General features: G+C 37.7%; 1 protein-coding gene and 1 long non-coding RNA gene across 2 annotated transcripts; both read right to left on the minus strand.

Annotated features, from left to right (window-relative positions):
• Nucleotides 1-5197: 5197 nt before the first annotated feature.
• LOC126601961 (probable S-adenosylmethionine-dependent methyltransferase At5g38780) lies at nucleotides 5198-7397 on the minus strand. Its single transcript, XM_050268733.1, has 3 exons — nucleotides 7215-7397; nucleotides 6262-6927; nucleotides 5198-5630 (listed from the first exon to the last, which is right to left on the minus strand). Exons 1-3 carry the CDS (start codon nucleotides 7380-7382, stop codon nucleotides 5292-5294), a joined length of 1173 nt encoding a protein of 390 aa, XP_050124690.1. The 5' UTR covers nucleotides 7383-7397; the 3' UTR covers nucleotides 5198-5291.
• Nucleotides 7398-16504: 9107 nt separating this feature from the next.
• Nucleotides 16505-17307, minus strand: LOC126601965 (uncharacterized). The gene is made up of 2 exons (XR_007615903.1): nucleotides 16905-17307; nucleotides 16505-16780 (listed from the first exon to the last, which is right to left on the minus strand). It is a non-coding gene; the product is annotated as an uncharacterized LOC126601965 (long non-coding RNA).
• Between the last annotated feature and the right edge of the window lie 474 nt (nucleotides 17308-17781).

A 17781-nucleotide genomic window follows, 5' to 3' on the forward strand; every position in this document is an offset into this window, starting at 1 on the left:
CTTGGTTCATGACTAATCGAGTGGCTGCTTGCTGGGACGCTGCTAGAGAGGTTCGTCGTCTGCTCTTGTCTTACCTTCGCACAATAAGGCGCTTGTCAACTCTATGACTTGTCGAGACAAGTGTTGTTCGCCATTTAGATTGGAAAAGCTTGGACCGTATGGGTTTCCTTGAGTAGCAGAAGTGTAATGGACTCCGGGTATGAAATTTGAGTTGAGATATGTCAAATCTACGGAGAACTGAGGTGAAAATCCCACGGTTTAATCGTTGGTCCAGAAATTTGAAGCTGGGACAATTAAACCGGTTTTGGACTGGCTTAGGTAGCTATAAGGGCCACGGAAGTGGGTTGGGCCATGTGTGTAGGCTACCCCCGTGCAGTGCGCGTGGGCGTTGGACCTGGGCTCGCTCGGGAACACGTTGGCCTTGGGCCCGCGAGCACTGGGCTAAAACAACTTGGACAATGCGTTCAGCTTAGGTTGCACTGCTAGGGCAACAGGTTAAGCTACCTTCGACACATGGGCTTGCTACTGCACAGTGGCGTGGGCTTGTGACTGCATCACTGCTCCCTGCTCACCGTGGGCTGTGGGCTCACCTAAGGCTACTACGGTGGTTGATGCCATGGTGGCTACCACGGTGGTGCCCTGTAAGCCGTGGGGATGGTGCCGCTCCACCAGCCGTCGCGTTAAGTCTCGTGATTCATTGTGGTAGAGCTACTTCACGATCTCCATCACTTGGTCCAAATCCTTAAACGTAGAAAGTTCTGTTCGTCGTGGTTTTCGAATTTCTAGTCATTATACTTTTCTTTTACATTTATTCAAAGAATTTTATAAAAAAATTCTAGGAATAAGGATGTACGAAAAATCTACAAATGAACAAGAAATGAGAAACTTTGAATGCGACAGTCTTCTTTGAGCGTGTGAATCAAGACTCTCAATGAAAGCACCAATTTGTGGAAGCAAATTTCAATTGTCTTCTCATTTGACGAAAATGCACCTACAAAATAATAACACCTAAGATTAAGGTCAAAAACCTCATGTGCCCACAATGAATAGGGAGGCTTTGGCCGAAGAATCTCTGATGCCATAGTTAGAATTTGAAAGAGAATGTGTTTGGGAATTTATGGGTAGAGAATGGCCTAGCATTTTAGTGGGAGAATGAGGCTATTTATAGGAAAGTAGCCAACCCTATTTGGAGAATAGGGACCGACCATGTATGGTGGATTTATGAGTATAATTGCAAGACATTATGTGAAATAATATCTTGCAATTAACTTGGTAATTTATCCTAAATTGAATAGGAAAATTAGGAGTTACATTTTTATAGTGAGGATTTGATGAGGAGTGATGAGAGAGATTTAAACAAATACCATATTAATCACCTTTGACTCTTCCTTGATTGAGCCGTTATTGTTCGTTGCATGTGCGTGAGAATCCTGGTATGCATCGAGGGTAATTTTACCCTTTTTACCCAAAAGTACATGTGTCACCTCCATAAGTTTCTTGATTATTTTTGGGTCTACAACGCGTAGTCTAGAAAGGATCGAACTTAAATTAATAAAACTCTCTTAGGAAAAATGAACAAGGGTGAAATTGTGACGAGTAAATTATATGTTCTCGTGACAATTTTACAAGAATATCTTTGCACCACTTCCAAAACATGAAGCTCGAAGCTATGTTTTGGGGCTAATGCTTTGCCTCCAAATTGGGATGTGCCACATGTGGTCGGCCTAAAGCCAAGTGATTTGAGTAGTTTACTTGTTTTTGCGCGACTGTTTGGGACACATAGGTCGAATAACAATGCCACGTATACGACGAGTCTCCTTACCTAAAGTAAGGATCTTGTGCTTACAAGCACACTTTGCCAAGTCTACTCGTTTTGAAATTAGATATGTCATCCTTAGCAAAAATACTAAATGGCTCTCTTTTCACGGTGAATTCAAGGGAATAATTGTGGACTAATCCAACCAAAAGGCGGACTGTGTAATTACCTACGATTTTGGTTGATTTATCGACACATTGGTCACATGTTTGTCCACGCACTACTAACCTCCTAACTGAGTGGGTTCACCACCCTAATTATCTCACAGAGTCTGGAAGACTGAATAATGCCAAAGAGTTTACATATAAGATGATTTGATAAGTATTGCATGCCTTTTGTATTTGCAAATTGAACATTGAATTCTCCATGGTCACCCCCAAATAGCCTTGCAGAGCGATCATAAAGCACAATTACATTCATCGCCCCAATTTTGTGAACGCACGAATTGCCTAGGGCTATGCAATCTTGTTTGTAGCTATGTTAGTTCCCTTGAGGCTCATTGTTACCCAATAATTTTGACGTTACAGCAGGTTATTAGGTACAACTTAACATTTCATACTTACGCATTTAGGTGTGCATTTTATGTGTCATGTTGCATTGCCATAACATACTAATATGGGTCATCAAAGAAGGATGTGAATCTCTTTCGATTATGATTCTTTTTCAAAATAGTTCTTTAGAATCCTTGTAAGCAATCTCTTTACCACTCATTTGCAAATTGTCACTTTAATGAGATAGTATTCCAACGTTATAGGAGATAAGAACGTCAATGTTCCTGAACAACGGCACAAATTAGCATGGACGTTGCCTACTATGTCTTATCTCGATCTTTGTACCGAACAAGTATGATAAGAAAATGCAATGTATTCTAGCTTTCAAAATGTGCTCTAGACGTATTTCTCTAATCTAGCTAAAGTGACGAAATCAAATACCAGCTGCAAACATATCTGTAAGGATAAACATACCTAATGGATGGCAAGTTAACATCCCTGATGGGTGTTCTACCCCTAAAGGATGGTTGGTCACCCTAGGAGGACAATTGGTCGCCCTTGTTGGATGTCTACATCAGCGAATAACCAATTAATCTGCCATTGGCCTAAAGCACGACAAATAACTCGGTTCGTAGGATTCACTTCCCGAGAAGATGAAGGATAAGGAACAAAATGAATCCATACTGGATCGATGTCTCAATCATTTCTATCTCATGAGATTAATCTGAATTAGTCTCGAGACTGGAAGTTCTTGGTCCAGTATACTAGTTTGGGTGAGATAAGGAATTGGAATAAGATTATCATCGATGATGTTTCAATTATATGGTAGCTACTGACATAAATGAAAAGTCTTGATATTGAACAGTGTTATGTTGATTAGTAAAAACATAAAATTGATTTGACAACTGAAATTACAATCCCAGTTGAATTAGATTCTTTATGAAAATGTGTTTGGACAAGTTGTTCATACACTCCCAAAGGTAAGGTAACATTATCATGTTGTAAGTGGGAAATGAAGCGTAATGATATGAAAAAATAATGCGATTTAGTGCACACGTTATTGTGCAAGGCTTCTCTCAAATGCCTTGTTATTGATTGTAGCATTATAAATGTGGTTAATGCTTTTCTCTAGGGGAAATCGATACAAAGATTTACATGTAAGTTACCGAAGAATTATATGAACTGGTTCAAATGGTTCCAGGCCACTAAACACCCTCTCAACTCGTTTGAGGCGTTCACTTTACGGATTAAAGCAATCTGGGCAGATTTGGTATACCCAGCTAAGCCCTGATCCTCGAAATGATGTTTGCTTTGTTTATTATGTTGACACTCGTTATTTATCAAATTCACACAAGGCACATCCCCAAATAGTTAAACCATAAGCAAATTAGAAAGAAAAAGGATTAATTGCCCTAGCTGTCCACACACTAACCGCATGCCATCCCTAATCTACAACGTGACCTAACCATCATCATTCTTTTTTAATAGGGTTTTTTTATCACAAATGGTCCCTGAAATTGAAAATCAATCAATGTAGTTCCTGAAAATAGGTGTCACAAATCAATGTAGTCCTTCCGTCACAATTCTGTTAAAAAATCTTTTAAGTGCTGATGTGACACATAAATGGGCCCCATAAGTCCTTTTTCCTCACAAATTGTCCTTGAAATTGACCCATGACATCAAAATGGTCCCTAAAATTGACCCACGACATCAAAATGGTTCCTGAAATTGAAAATTAATCAATATAGCCCCTCAAGTAAGTGTCTCAAATCAATGTAGTTCTTTCGTCACAATTATATCAAAATTTTGTTAATATGTTGATGTGACACATAAATGGGTCCCACAAGTTTAATTAAATTAAAAAAAAATTACAAATAGGCTTAATAATTTAATAGTTAATAAAAAAAATTGTCAACCCAAAAACACAGTCCTACAATCACCTCCGATCCTAGCCCACATTTCTATACCTCCTTTGCTCTCTATTCTCTCAAAAAAATCTCAATACATCCATCTTTACACACTTCGACACTCTTCACCAAATTGAACCTGGATTAAGATCACCTTTGGTGATGGGTTAGCCCATTAGCAATGACTTCTTGAACATCACCATTAATATATAGGCAATCAACATCCTCACACCCTTAATCTTGGAGAGCTTGTTCGGTGCTTCCCTAGTGGTCTAGTGATGCAAAGAACAATGAGGTTTGCCATGAGATAATGAGGTTATAACCGAGGTGTGTCCATTATTGGTTGAAAACTATTTTTACAGCCCCTCTTAGGCCTTGATTAAGCCTTGTGCCTTTGAGAATTTATGGAAGGGAGCTCTCTTAGGAGTAGGCCCTACTATAAGAAAATAAAATTTCATTGTGCAAAAAGGTATTTAGACAATTTTTTTTAATTAATTATTAAAACCACATCAACATATAACAAGTTTTTTTACATAATTGTGGCGGAAAGATTATATTGATTTGTGACACCTATTTTCAAGAACTACATTGATTGATTTTCAATTTTAGAGACCATATTGATAGTGTGGATCAATTTTAGGGACCATCTTGATAGTGCGAGTCAATTTCATGAACCATTTGTGATAAAAACCTGTAAATCTTATCAGACCCATTTATGTGCCACATTAGCACTTAACGGAATTTTTAACAGAATTGTGAGGGAAGAACCACATTAATTTGCGACATCTATTTTCAGGGACTAAATTGATTAATTTTCAATTTCAATGACCATCTTGATGGTGATAGTCAATTTCAAAAACCTTTTGTGATAAAAACCGTTCTAAATATTTCGTTCAATTTCCAAAATCTAATACACATCATATTACCATTTCTCAGTTCTCTGTTAACTCGATCAGTACAACTGTACCATGAGACTATGTCCACACATAAAAGCTTCACTCCTGCGATTTTTTTATTGCCGAAATTATTCAAATCATAAACAAAAGTGTGCGCAGTGAGAAAAGAGAAATATAAACATCAATTCGCCTTGCGTTTAAGCACAAAGAGAGAAATAATAGCCTTCCCCGACCCAAACTTGGAGGGTTGCTCTGCAACTTTCTTGTGATATAAGTTGAAGAGCTCATCTAAGATTTCGTCTCCAAAGTGCTCCTTGAGGAGTGCTTCCATGACAGCTCTAAGGTGAGATGTAGATATTGAGGCATTAGAGAGAGTAGTACTTGTCAATACATTTGGTAAGATTTGTATTCTCTCTATGTTGAAGTTTCCATTTCTGTCTACAGCAACTTCCACCTCTTCCGGAGACATGAAATATATAGGTATGTTGAATGAATCAATTTTCTCTTCACTAACTTTTCCCTGCATTATGGCAAAATACATTGACGTCACAAAGATAATTTTTTCTAATCCCTTATGTTGAGGATCCCTCTAACAAGGACGCTTTATAGGACGCACTCTACATTTTTTTTTTTGAATAAATGATATTATCTACACTAAGGAGGAGGGGTGAGCTTAGCCTTACAATGAACTAGTAATAATGTAGTTCAAACTCGCATTTGGCAAGAATCGAATATAAAATCTCTCACTTACAAATGAAAAAGAATATTATTAGACCGTAGTATTAAGTGGCCACTCCACATTGTATATATAGCAACGATCCAATCGTTCATTTTTTTAGATCTTCTCTAAAAGATCATCCCTATAAAAAATTACCCAAATGCGAAACCATTTGACCATTGGATTAAATGGTAGTTAATTAGCGCTTCTTTGAAAACCATATTTGGTTATTTTCTTCACTATAATTATATGTTTTAATAGTTTTGGATTTGCCTAATTTTTTTGTAGAAATTTCTACAAAAATATACACAGTTTTGATCGTTAAGAAAAGTTATAGAATAAGCACCAACGGTGTCTCTCAAATAAAATTATTTGAAAGATCCCTCAACGGAGGGGATGTACAGACATATATTTCATTTTTATCATGGCTTACCTCTTTGGTCATGTCCACGAGGCAAGATCCTAAAGTTTCATAGGTCGCAGTTGCCAAGGTATCAAAATGAGGGGTACCATTGGGGCGGCATATAATAATAAGCATCATCAATCCTCCATACACGATCTCTTGTGCCCTGGCAGAAAGGAAACATTCCATGTCGTCAGCATGTTGTGCTTCATAAGCCCTTATTACTTCTCCTGGGCTTGTGGAATTTGAGTAATGGATTTTTCCTTTATTCCAAGCAGGACTCTCCTTGTCCAGTATCTCTTTTGGCACTCTTGAAAGCCAACTAAGGGAATAAGAAGAATGAAATAGGTTAATTGAAGCTTTAGGAAATAGCCGACCATAGAAAGAACCAGGCACGCCTACGGCGTAGTAATTCCTATTCTGAGGCAGCGATTTGAAGAGCATGTTAAAATCATTTCCGGAATGATCATTAAAGAAAACTTGAAATTCGGGGGTTGGAGAACTCGGCCCTTGAGTTTGATACTTTACTTGCACAGCTTCAAGTATGTTTTCAACTGCAAAAAATGTATTTGGCCCAACTGAGCAACCCAAATCTGCAATGTGAAAGGTACTGGATGACAACGACAACGTGTGTGTGTCCAGCTTTTCTGCAATTTCTTCTCTTATGACTTCTCTGGCAGAATCCACAGCTCTTTTCTGTAGAAGATGAAAAACAGATGAGATTGTGCATCTTAATTTCGGTGCCCGGTACGATATTCATTACCGATGTGTAGAGTACGCACAACTACAAGTATCTGGTTACGTAATCCTTGTTTTGAAACAATCTTCAATTTCGTTATACTAACAGACCAAGATTTACCAAACAATAACAAGAAGAAAAGATGGAACGAGAACTGCCCTGCTTTGGAAAAATGCATAAGAGTAAAGATTACAAAATAAGATTGACAAAAAAAAAAAAAAAAAGTTACAAATTAAGAAGAAACCTGGAAAGTGGAGTTGTTGGCATAGCTGTTAGGGCCGTCGCCAGCCTTCATTGCATAGGCTTCAGACAATTTTTCTTTGAAGCCTTTGTCTGTTGGGGCCATCTCTGATGCAGGCATATCTATTTTTTGGTCTTCTGGGGGATGGGGAGGGAAATGGCAAAAGATCATGGGGGCTAATTGTGATTATAGTCGCACTCTGCTACTACTGGTTGGTTAGTGAATGGGACCCACCTAAGCGAAGATTTAACAAAAAATAGTTAATTTATTAGAAATTATTAAGAGCCGGGGGTCAGTCAAATATGTAACGCAGAGTATTTTATTTTAATTTATTTACTAACATTTGGTGTGATGAGCAAGTTAACCAAACTAGGAAGATAGCATCAATCTGTTTATTTATTTTCAATCTCTGTTTTTATTGGTGGGAAGTAGGAAGAATATAAAAGTGAAAAGAAATAAAAATTATATATGTGAGACGATACTACGATGGAATTGGCGTTAAGAGAACCAAAGTTTGTCCCTCAGCGACAGCAACATCTTGATTAATTTGTTGGCAAATGTCGACAATGTGGAACATCTTGATTTCCGATAACATAAAAACCGCTGCCTCGGTGATCTATAATCAAGCAGTGGCAGCCCTTTGTTTTATCTACACGCCAGAAAATTTGGGCGAAATGTTCTACAACCTGTGTTTTACATATTTCCTTGGCCCTGTCCACCTCATGTTGTGTCAGCTTGGTTCTATTTTCACAAGTATGATGGTTGGGGTCCGAATCTAGATGGCTTGGCCGGTTGCAGCGTTCAGATATCTTATTAATTTGTTGTTTGTCTATTACTGACATACCTTGATTAATTAGTTGGCAATGTAGACGATGAGGGACATCTTGATTTCCGAAAACATAAAATCCTACCCCGCTGGCTCGGTTATCAACAATCCAGAAGTGAAGGGCTTTATTATTTGGGTTTTTATCACAAATGATCCATAAAATTAACCATCACCATCAAGATGATTCTTGAAATTGAAAATCAACCAATGTAGTCCTTTAAAATAGGTGTTGCAAATCAATGTGGTATTTTCATCACAGTTATGTTAAAAATTCCGTTAAGTGCTTATATGGCACATAAATGGGCCACATAAGATTTACAAGTTTTTATCACAAATGGTTCATGAAATTGACTCACACCATCAAGATGATCCCTAATATTGACCCACACCATCAAAATAGTCCATAAAATTGAAAATCGATGAATGTAGTATTTGAAAATAGATGTCGCAAATCAATATGATTTTTCCTCCACAATTCTGTAAAATTTGTTGTTATGTGCTAATGTGGATTTAATAATTAATTTAAAAAGTTGTCTAAATACCTTTTTGCATAGAATGAGGATCCTCTTTGTGACGATCCAGTTGATCCTTTAATTGTATCCATTCATCATAAATCGTGCGTCCAGTTTTCATCAGGTACTATTTGTTTTCAATTTTAAATAAAAAGTTTAAAATAATTTGTGAACGCACGATGTACGATTAATAGACATGGTTAGAGGATCCCCGGGATCCTCACAAAGAAGATCCGGAAAGGATCCTTATTCTTTTGCACAATGGAATTTTTTTCTCATAGTAGGACCTACTCCGAGAGAGATCCCTTCCATAAATTCTCAAAGGCATAAGGCTTAACTAAGGCCTAAGAGGGGGTTTGAAAATAGTTTTCAACCAACAATAGACACACCTCAATTATAACCTCATTATCTCAAGGCAAACCTCACCCCGTTCTTTAAGTCACCAGACCACCAAGGAAGTGCTGAACAAGCTCTCCAAGATTAATGTTGTGAGGATCGCCTAAATGTTAACAATAATGTCCCAGAAGTCGTTGCCAATCAGCCAAGCCATCACCAGAGGTGATCTCGATCCAGGTTCAATTCGGTGAAGGGTTTTGAAGTGTGTAGAGATGGATGTATTGAGATTTTTTTAGAGAATAAACAGCGAATGAGGTAGAGGAATGTGAACTGGAATTGGAGGTGATTGTAGGACTGGGTCTTTGGGTTCACAACTTTTTATTAAATATTAAATTATTAAACCTATTTGTAATATTTTTTTTTAAATTTAATTAGACTTGTGTGATAAATTTGTGTGTCACATCAGCACATAACATTATTTTTGACATGGAATTACTACATTGGTTAGGGACACTTACTTGCGTAACAACATTGATCGATTTTTAATTTTAGGGACCATTTTGATGTCGCAGGTCAATTTCAGGGACCATTTTGATGTCGCGGGTCAATTTCAAGGACCATTTGTGAGGAAAAAAAAAGGTTTATGGGACCCTTTTATGTGCCACATCAGCACTTAACGGAATTTTTCACATAATTGTGACGGAATGACCACATTGATTTGCGACACCTATTTTGAGGGACTATATTGATTGATTTTTCAATTTCAATGACCATCTTGATGGTGAGGATCAATTTCAAGGACCATTTGTGATAAAAAAAAAATTTAAAAATTTAAAAAAAAAACCTTATTATTTTGGGAATTAGGGTTTACAAAGTAGCACTTTAAGGATTTGCTTGACAAAAGTCTCTCACGATACAACCATTTCTTCTTTATAGAAAGTAGCACGTTAATCCAAGAAAAGAAATCTCAAACTTTGTTTGAACTCTCTCACTAATTCTCTATTATTCTAGATATAAGTTTTTGTTTTGATTTAAGACTCAAAATTAAGATAATGCATAAATTAGGTGTAACATCCCAGATCGATTAATAGAGAGGGTGTGATGTGCCTTATATATACATGCCCACCTCTTATAGCACGAGGCCTTTTGGGAACTCACTGGCTTTGGGTTCCATCGGAACTCCGAAGTTAAGCGAGTTTAGGCTAGAGCAATCCTAAGATAGGTGACTCATTGGGAAGTTGCTCGTGAGTTCTCAGAAACAAAACCATGAGGGCGTGGCCCAAAACCGACAATATCGTGCTACGGCGGAGTCGGGACTGAGATGTGACATTAGGTTTGTATTACCTATTCGGACTCCTTGTTTGGTGGAGAGATTTTGTTAATTACCTGTGTGAGTAGGATTTTGATTTAGTTCCAATTAGTATTAGGATTCTCATTGTAACCTAAGTCTTATGCACTATGTTAATGCACAAAATCAGTGAGACTTTGGAACAACATAAAGTGTCAAGTTAATTTGTGGCCTTCGCAAGGTTGCTCCGGTCACCTAGTAAAGATAATATGTAAAGATATAAAGATATGAAAGCAAACACAAGATGTACGTGGTTCACCCTAAGTTGGGCTACGTCCACGAGGGTAGAGAAGTTCTCATTAATACTGAAGAGTTTACACAATACATAGGTTCAAGCATAATCATCATTATTGAGTTCTAATGACGAGTTTAAGTACAATAATGGCATTAGGGATACGAAGTTGATATTTGGTATTTTGTTAAAATTCGCTTCCACTTTAACATAAAAGTACAACACTTCCCTCCTAACCAAACTAAGACCTAAAACTTTAATGGAAGAATTGAGCTCCTATTACTGTACCAACACTAGCACAATCCTATTCTATAAATAATCACACTCTGTTGACCCTAGAAATTGCAAAACCTACGTGGCACACATGCCGAGTAGCTACTGAGCTAACTACGCGTTTATGTTGATGTGCGTGTGCCAATTCTTGACCAAGCTTGGTCGGGTGAATAAAATAAATATGGTAATGCGCAGTGACGAATCGCGCTGCTGACTTCTTTTTCTTATACCTTTGTTGTTGTTGTTGTTGTTGTTTATTTTTTATTTTTTATTTTTTTATTTTTTTTATTTATTTAAAAAAACAGCGTTGCGTTATCATCGTTTTAGTGGTTCATTCTATTATTTCTTCACCTCATTCTCATTGTTTATTTTATACGTCTTCTTCTCAAATATATCCACCATTACTGCGACCTCATTTAAACTTAATTTGCATCAGTCCGTTATATTTGGATGGCTCTATTTTTAAGATCTCGAGCATAATTTGATAAGAGTGGATACGTTAGCCAGAGCATTATGTTTTTTGTTTTGTATCTAAATTTGAACTATTTCTTCTAGGCTTCTAGTTTTAAATTAAATTAGAGAATTATTCAGAAAAAAAAAATCTCAATAATTGGGGCACCTCACTATCCAATTCTATGTATATTGGTTAAATAACCAATTCTATAACTAATGACCCAACATGGTGTACTAATTAATGTGTATGACAGATACTCAATACTAGAATATTCCTTAATAAAGCATATGGTGTGTCTTGTTAGCATTTTTTTGTTTGCAATAAGATTATACTATAAATTGTAATGTCTGGCATAATGTACTTGTCTTTTACGTACTAATGTGAATCTAACCAAATATATATATCGCTCAAGCATCTTCCCCAAAGATGCTGCCCACATTAAGAGGGAGATATCTTCTAACATTTTGTCCTAGCCAAATATATATGGCTTAAGCATCTTCCCCAAAGATGCTCCTAAGTTCCTAACATTACGATAGAGATATAATTCTAATATTTTGCTTCATTGTTGTCCTTTACGTGCCAACGTGAATCTAACCAAATATAGATGTGTTGATGCACAAAACCGGATGGTCTTGGAATAACGTAAATCCGACCGTGAATCTGCATGAAATGTAAATAACACAAGATGTATCATGATTCACCCCAAGGTTTGTGTTACGTCCACACTGATTATGTATTTATCTGAGGAAAAGAGAGCGTTGAGAGTGAGAGCTTTGAGAGGGGGTGAGGAGCCTTAGGAATTGGTCTCAGAAATGACCTCCTCTAATTGTGAGGGTAAGGGGTCCTTTTATAGAATAAAGATTCCTCACTTATTACATATTTGCCCATTCCTTTATCACATAATTACATTTAAGTCCCCCGAGTATTTGTACGAGATCTAAATATGAGGCTCTAAATATGATATAAACAGTAGTCCCCCAAGTCTTCAGTCAAGAGAGTCTTTTGGCTGGAGACTTGAAATTCAGTCCATGTGTGGGCTGAAGTAACTAGATGTTGTCTTGAACTGATGTTTGATATGAGGCGGTGCTCAATCTGAAATGATGCTCAACTAGAAGTAGCACATATTGCGAGGCTGCTCGGCTTGTGGCTTATGTTGCCTTGGTTAGTTCGGCTTGTGGCATTGAAGGTGAGGGAGTCCCTTTTATAGAATAAGGGATCGCTCCTCAATACATAAATGATGGGCTAGAGTTAATGTTCGCGGCGAGGCGATTGCTCAGTAGGCGGCGATGTTCTCTAATGGTGGTGAGGGAGTCCCTTTTATAGAATAAGGGTTCGCTCCTCAATACATAAGTGATGGGTTAGGAGTAGTGCTTGTAGCGAGTCGGTTGCTCAGTAGGCGGCGATGCTCTCTAATGATGGTGAGGGAGTCCCTTTTAGAGAATAAGGGCTCACTCCTCAATACATAAGTGATAGGTTAGGAGTGATGCTTGCGGTAAGGCGGTTGCTCAGCTGGCGGCGTTGCTCTTTAATGGAGGTGGGGGAGTCCCTTTTATAAAATAAGGGCTCGCACCTCAGTACATAAGTGATGGGCTAGGAGTGATGCCCGCGGCGAGGCGATTGCTCAGCTGGCGGCGTTGCTCTCTAATGAAGGTGAAGAAGTCCCTTTTATAAAATAAGGGCTCGCTCCTCAGTACATAAATAATGGGTGCTCTCTAGTGAAAATAAGGGAGTCCCTTTTATAGAATAAGGGCTCGCTCCTTAATACATAAATAATGGGCTAAGTCCCCCAAGTATTTTTCATGAGGCCCAGTTGAAGCCCAATATATGATACATAATGTAGTCCCCCAAGTCTTCGGTCAATAAAGTCTGTTGGCTAGAAACTTCAAATTGAATCCATGTATGGGCCGAAGTGGCGGTTGTTCGGAGGCGGTATTTGTATACCCTGCACTGAAGCTTTGTAAGTGAAGCTTTGCAAGTGAAGCTTTGAAGCTAGAGCTCTGTAAATGATGCTTTTGAAGCTAGAGCTCTGTAAATGAAGCTTTTGAAGCTGATTGACATGAGTGATGCTCATGAATATTAATGTTGATTGACATGAATGATGCTCATGGGATGTTGTCATGAGTGATGCTCATGAATGTTAACATGAGTGATGCTCATGAATGTTGACATGAATGATGGTCATGAATGTTTATGTATGATTGTCATGAGTGATGCTCATGAATGTTTATGTATGAATGACATGAGTAATGCTCATGTATAATTTGGAGTACTGAGCATACTTTTGATCACCTGGTTGGTAGCATGAAGGAGAGTATGGGTTGTACATTTCATCACATGGTTGGTGGCATGAATGGCTAGTTGCTAAATGATATTAGAGTACGGGTTGTACATTTCATCACCTGGTTGGTGGTAATAACGGTAGGTTGCCGAATAATTTTGGAGTACTGGGCGTACTTTTGATCACCTGGTTGGTGGTAATAGCGGCGGGTTGCCGAATAATTTTGAAGTACTAGACCTACTTTTGATCACCTGGTTGGTGGTAATAGCGGCAGATTGCCGAATAATTTTGGGTTTATGGGCCTTTACTCTCCACATGACATTGCAGCCCATTTATTTTGGGCTTTGCCCTTTTTTTTTATTACCTTTTGATGAGGTTTATACATATTACCCTTTGATGGGGTTTATACAAATGTCTCCGAAAGATAATAAAAATAAATTACATCATTCTGGTAGGGTGTTTATTCCTTGCTTTTGCTTTTGTTTTCTGCTTTGCCTTTTCTTTGGTTTTTCTGTTTGCTTTTGTTTTTCCACCACTCTCTCTGTCTCTTCACTGGCAGACAAAATGAATTGTAATCATAGGAAAATTTTTGCTTTTCTTCTTTTCTCTTTTCCTTTTCCTTTTCACTTTTGCTTTTCACCTCTGTCTTTGCTTTTCTCTAGATTTTGAGCGTTTTGAGTGATGTCCCATCTCTCTTTGTCTGATCACTCAGAAAATATGAACAGCTAGGAGAAAAATGGATGCATGACCTGAAAGTGTATGCAGTAGAGGTGGTAGACCCAGAAACAGCAACAACACGCATCATCCTTAAGCCACAGCAACGTCATCAGCATGTCCACGTGCTTCCCCTTGAATTCTTGAGGCCTTGAGCTTCTCTCTCCTCATCATTTGATCAAGAATAAGACCCAAAAACTGGCCAGCTTCGAGGCAGTGGTGAGGGTTGGGATCTGCACAAATTTTTCAACAAGTAGGAAATGGATCGTCAGATCAGGTTGATCCAACGGTTGCGAAAGGGACCCATCAACCCAGAGGACCCATCAACAAGACGGGCACCGTGGTTGCTGACGTAGTGGAGTGGGACCGGGGTGATGAATCTGTGGTGTATGAGGCGGGTGAGTCGATGAAGGATTTGAGGTCTGGAGATGTACCACTCGAGTCCGTGTGCAGATTCTCGGTCATGTGACCACTGAGGATCATCGAAGTCGGCGGCGGCGGGCACCTCAGATTATCTGGCTTCCTGTCCTCGAACTCCGAGCCACTGTTCTCGTTACAACTGTTCACTGTTGTTCCTTCTCCAGATCAGGGAGTCAACCTTCAAGTCAAAGCTACGAAAACCAAAGAAATGAAATGTGGTGGTAGGTGGTGTGGTTTCTCAACTCAGTTAATTTCTAAAGATCAAACTTTGTGCCGGGAGAAGAAAACCAAGGCAGTGAAGCAGTATCAGCAGCAACGAAAGAGGAGAGAAAAGGATCAGATGAAAAAGAAAGGATGGATGAAATGAAATAGTACAAGCAGTGTGATGGCAGCAACGGAGAAATAGTTCAAGTTGGAGTTGAATACACCAACAATATTATTATGTTTGTGAATCGCTGGCACCATGTGTACATTGAAGCACTGGAGGCTCCAACTTTAATCATTGTCATGCCACGGATAAAGAAGAGACATGGAGAATACAGAGAACAAAAATTCAAGACACCGAAAATTGCACCATCACCAGCTTTAAACAATCTGGCACCGACTAAACACAGTCCAGTTCCACCACACAATAGTATTTTAGTTAGCATCACTACCACCAACATTTTTAGATAGAGAGAGAAAGAGAGAGACCTTCATCGGTGTGGACGCCCAAGAACAGGAGATAGATGAGGAACATGAGAGAGTCAGAGAATCATGTCAATTACTCACGTCAGGCCAACAAGCACTTTTGCACACTCCCATCTCTTTCTGCTCTGTGTGTATTGTTTCTCTCTCTAGAGAGTAGAGTGATGGTGGAGTTTTGGGAGTTATCTTGATGTGGTGGCGGAACAAAGGACGGGCATTGAGGTTTTGATCTCTTGGGTTTTTTTTTTGCAGATTTTGTAGATTCATGGTGGAGGTGAAAATGAAAGAGAACCGACATAGTTTTTCGTGTTGATTCCCACAGACGGCGCCAAATGTTAATGCACAAAACCGGATGGTCTTGGAACAACGTAAATCCGACCGTGAATCTGCATGAAATGTAAATAACACAAGATGTATCGTGGTTCACCCCAAGGTTTGGGCTACATCCACATTGATTATGTATTTATCTAAGGGAGAGAGAGCGATGAGAGTGAGAGCTTTGAGACGGGGTGAGGAGCCTTAGGAATTGGTCTCAAAAATGGCCTCCTCTAATTGTGAGGGTGAGGGGTCCTTTTATAGAATAAGGACTCCTCACTTATTACATATTTGCCCCTTCCCTTATCACATAATTACATTTAAGTCCCCGAGTATTTGTACGAGATCTAAATACGAGGCCCTAAATATGATATAAACAAGATGGATTAAACATCTTCCCTAAAGATGCTCCTAACATTAAGAGAGAGATATCTTCTAACATTTTGTCTCATTGAAAAGCTACATTGTTCCTAAAAATAAATAAACAATAAAATATTGTGCATTTGTTTATAACATGCACCATTGGAACCAATTAGATTCATTACCAATGTTAGTTTAAACCAAAAATAGATGTTTAGATGTAAATTTATGCCATCTCTTTCTTTGATGAAAATGCACATACAAAATAATAACACCTAAAACCTCACTCGCCCACAATGAAACTACAAGAAATCGAATTAGTATAGGCAAAAATATTTACCTCTAAAAACCACCAATATGGGCAAATGCATAGAAAAATCGCCCCTAATAACAAGGAGTGGTGGAAAGTAGATTCGCCCCTAAAAAGGTTGTTGCTATTGTTATTAGATACAAAAAATGTCAAACATTCACCCCTATTATTTTTGTTGCCACATTGGCAGGTTTTATGAATACACATAATTACAGGTAGATAAATGCATTCGCTCCTAATACTTTCATTTATATAAAAAAAAATCCACAAGATAATAAATGCATTATCCACCCAAACGTCATTTATTGGTTTTGAATCATTCACAATATTCAAACCTAACATGATTCAACTTCATCTTTCTAGACCGTAGAACAATAGAATAATTTTAATAAAAAATTACAAGAAAAAACATTTTCTTCCTTCAATCTTCTCCTTTCCGTCAATCTCAAGCTTTGTAGACCAGATCTCTAAGTCCATCTTCTTATGTTGCAGCAGCACATGAGTCTAAATAAAAACGAAAAAGAAAACGTACAGTAATTTGTACGAACAAACAAGAAAAATCAAACCTGAATTTCAATCAATTAAACGTATAAAAATAAATAAACAAAGATTAACACAAGGCAATTACCTCTAAAATTGAAAGTTCTTGAGAATTCTTTCTCACTATCAATCAAATGATATTTCTATTCCAATCTATTCATAAAATTCTCTTACACTCTAAATTATTCAAAATCTCGCCAAGTGTACCTGCAACACAATTCAAGTCAAACCAAATAAAATGAGTTTTAACTTTTCTGTGACAAACTTTTCTTTTGGTCCTCTCGGAGTAGCAAAGGAGAAATAGACAACAAAAGATTACTAAGGATGAAAGAAAGAGAAGATGGATTGGGATCTGCACAAGAGAAAGAGGGGGGAAGAAAAATGAAGGAAAAATGGAAAAATGATGAGTTGTGTGGCAGTTGAAGAAGGGAAAAGAGAAAAATGAGGGAGGTGGGTTTGTATTGGAATTAGGGTTTACATAATTAATGTTTTTTTCCTACTAAATAATAATATCCTGTATTTTGATTTTTTGTAAACATTAATTTGTAATTAAACATATCCGCCTTAAATAGAAAAAAAAGTTTAAATAAATAAGTACAAACATCCGCCCCTAATGAAAAAAATAATTAAATTTAAATAATTATTAGTTGAATTGGGGGCTAATTTATTCGCCTCTAATCTATATCTATATATATATAAGGAGAGCTCCAATTTGGTGAAGCATTCAGAAATGCCAAGAAAGCCCATTTGTTTTCTTCACAATCCAAATCCAGAAAATGAGGAAAATGAGGACAAACCCGGAAAAAAAAAAACCATAACTAAAAAAATCTGTATTAAAAAAATATATCTCTACTTTAGAATTAAAACTAACTATTTTAATTAACAAAAAAATGATGATAATTAATAATTATCCACAATGGAGTTTTACGGTTATAGAACGCCCTCATTCGTCCCCTCCACGTCCT

Source organism: Malus sylvestris, chromosome 15 (assembly GCF_916048215.2).
Source record: "Malus sylvestris chromosome 15, drMalSylv7.2, whole genome shotgun sequence".
Lineage (NCBI taxonomy): Eukaryota > Viridiplantae > Streptophyta > Magnoliopsida > Rosales > Rosaceae > Malus > Malus sylvestris.

What these genes read in the sequence shown, in the direction of transcription:
- LOC126601961 (XM_050268733.1), bottom strand. Translation starts at nt 7,382, where the DNA reads ATGATCTTTTGCCATTTCCCTCCCCATCCCCCAGAAGACCAAAAAATA. An exon ending in CCAACAACTCCACTTTCCAG is followed by an intron (nt 6,928 to 7,214) that starts GTTTCTTCTTAA and finishes CATCTTCTACAG; the next exon opens with AAAAGAGCTGTGGATTCTGC. An exon ending in TCGTGGACATGACCAAAGAG is followed by an intron (nt 5,631 to 6,261) that starts GTAAGCCATGAT and finishes GCCATAATGCAG; the next exon opens with GGAAAAGTTAGTGAAGAGAA.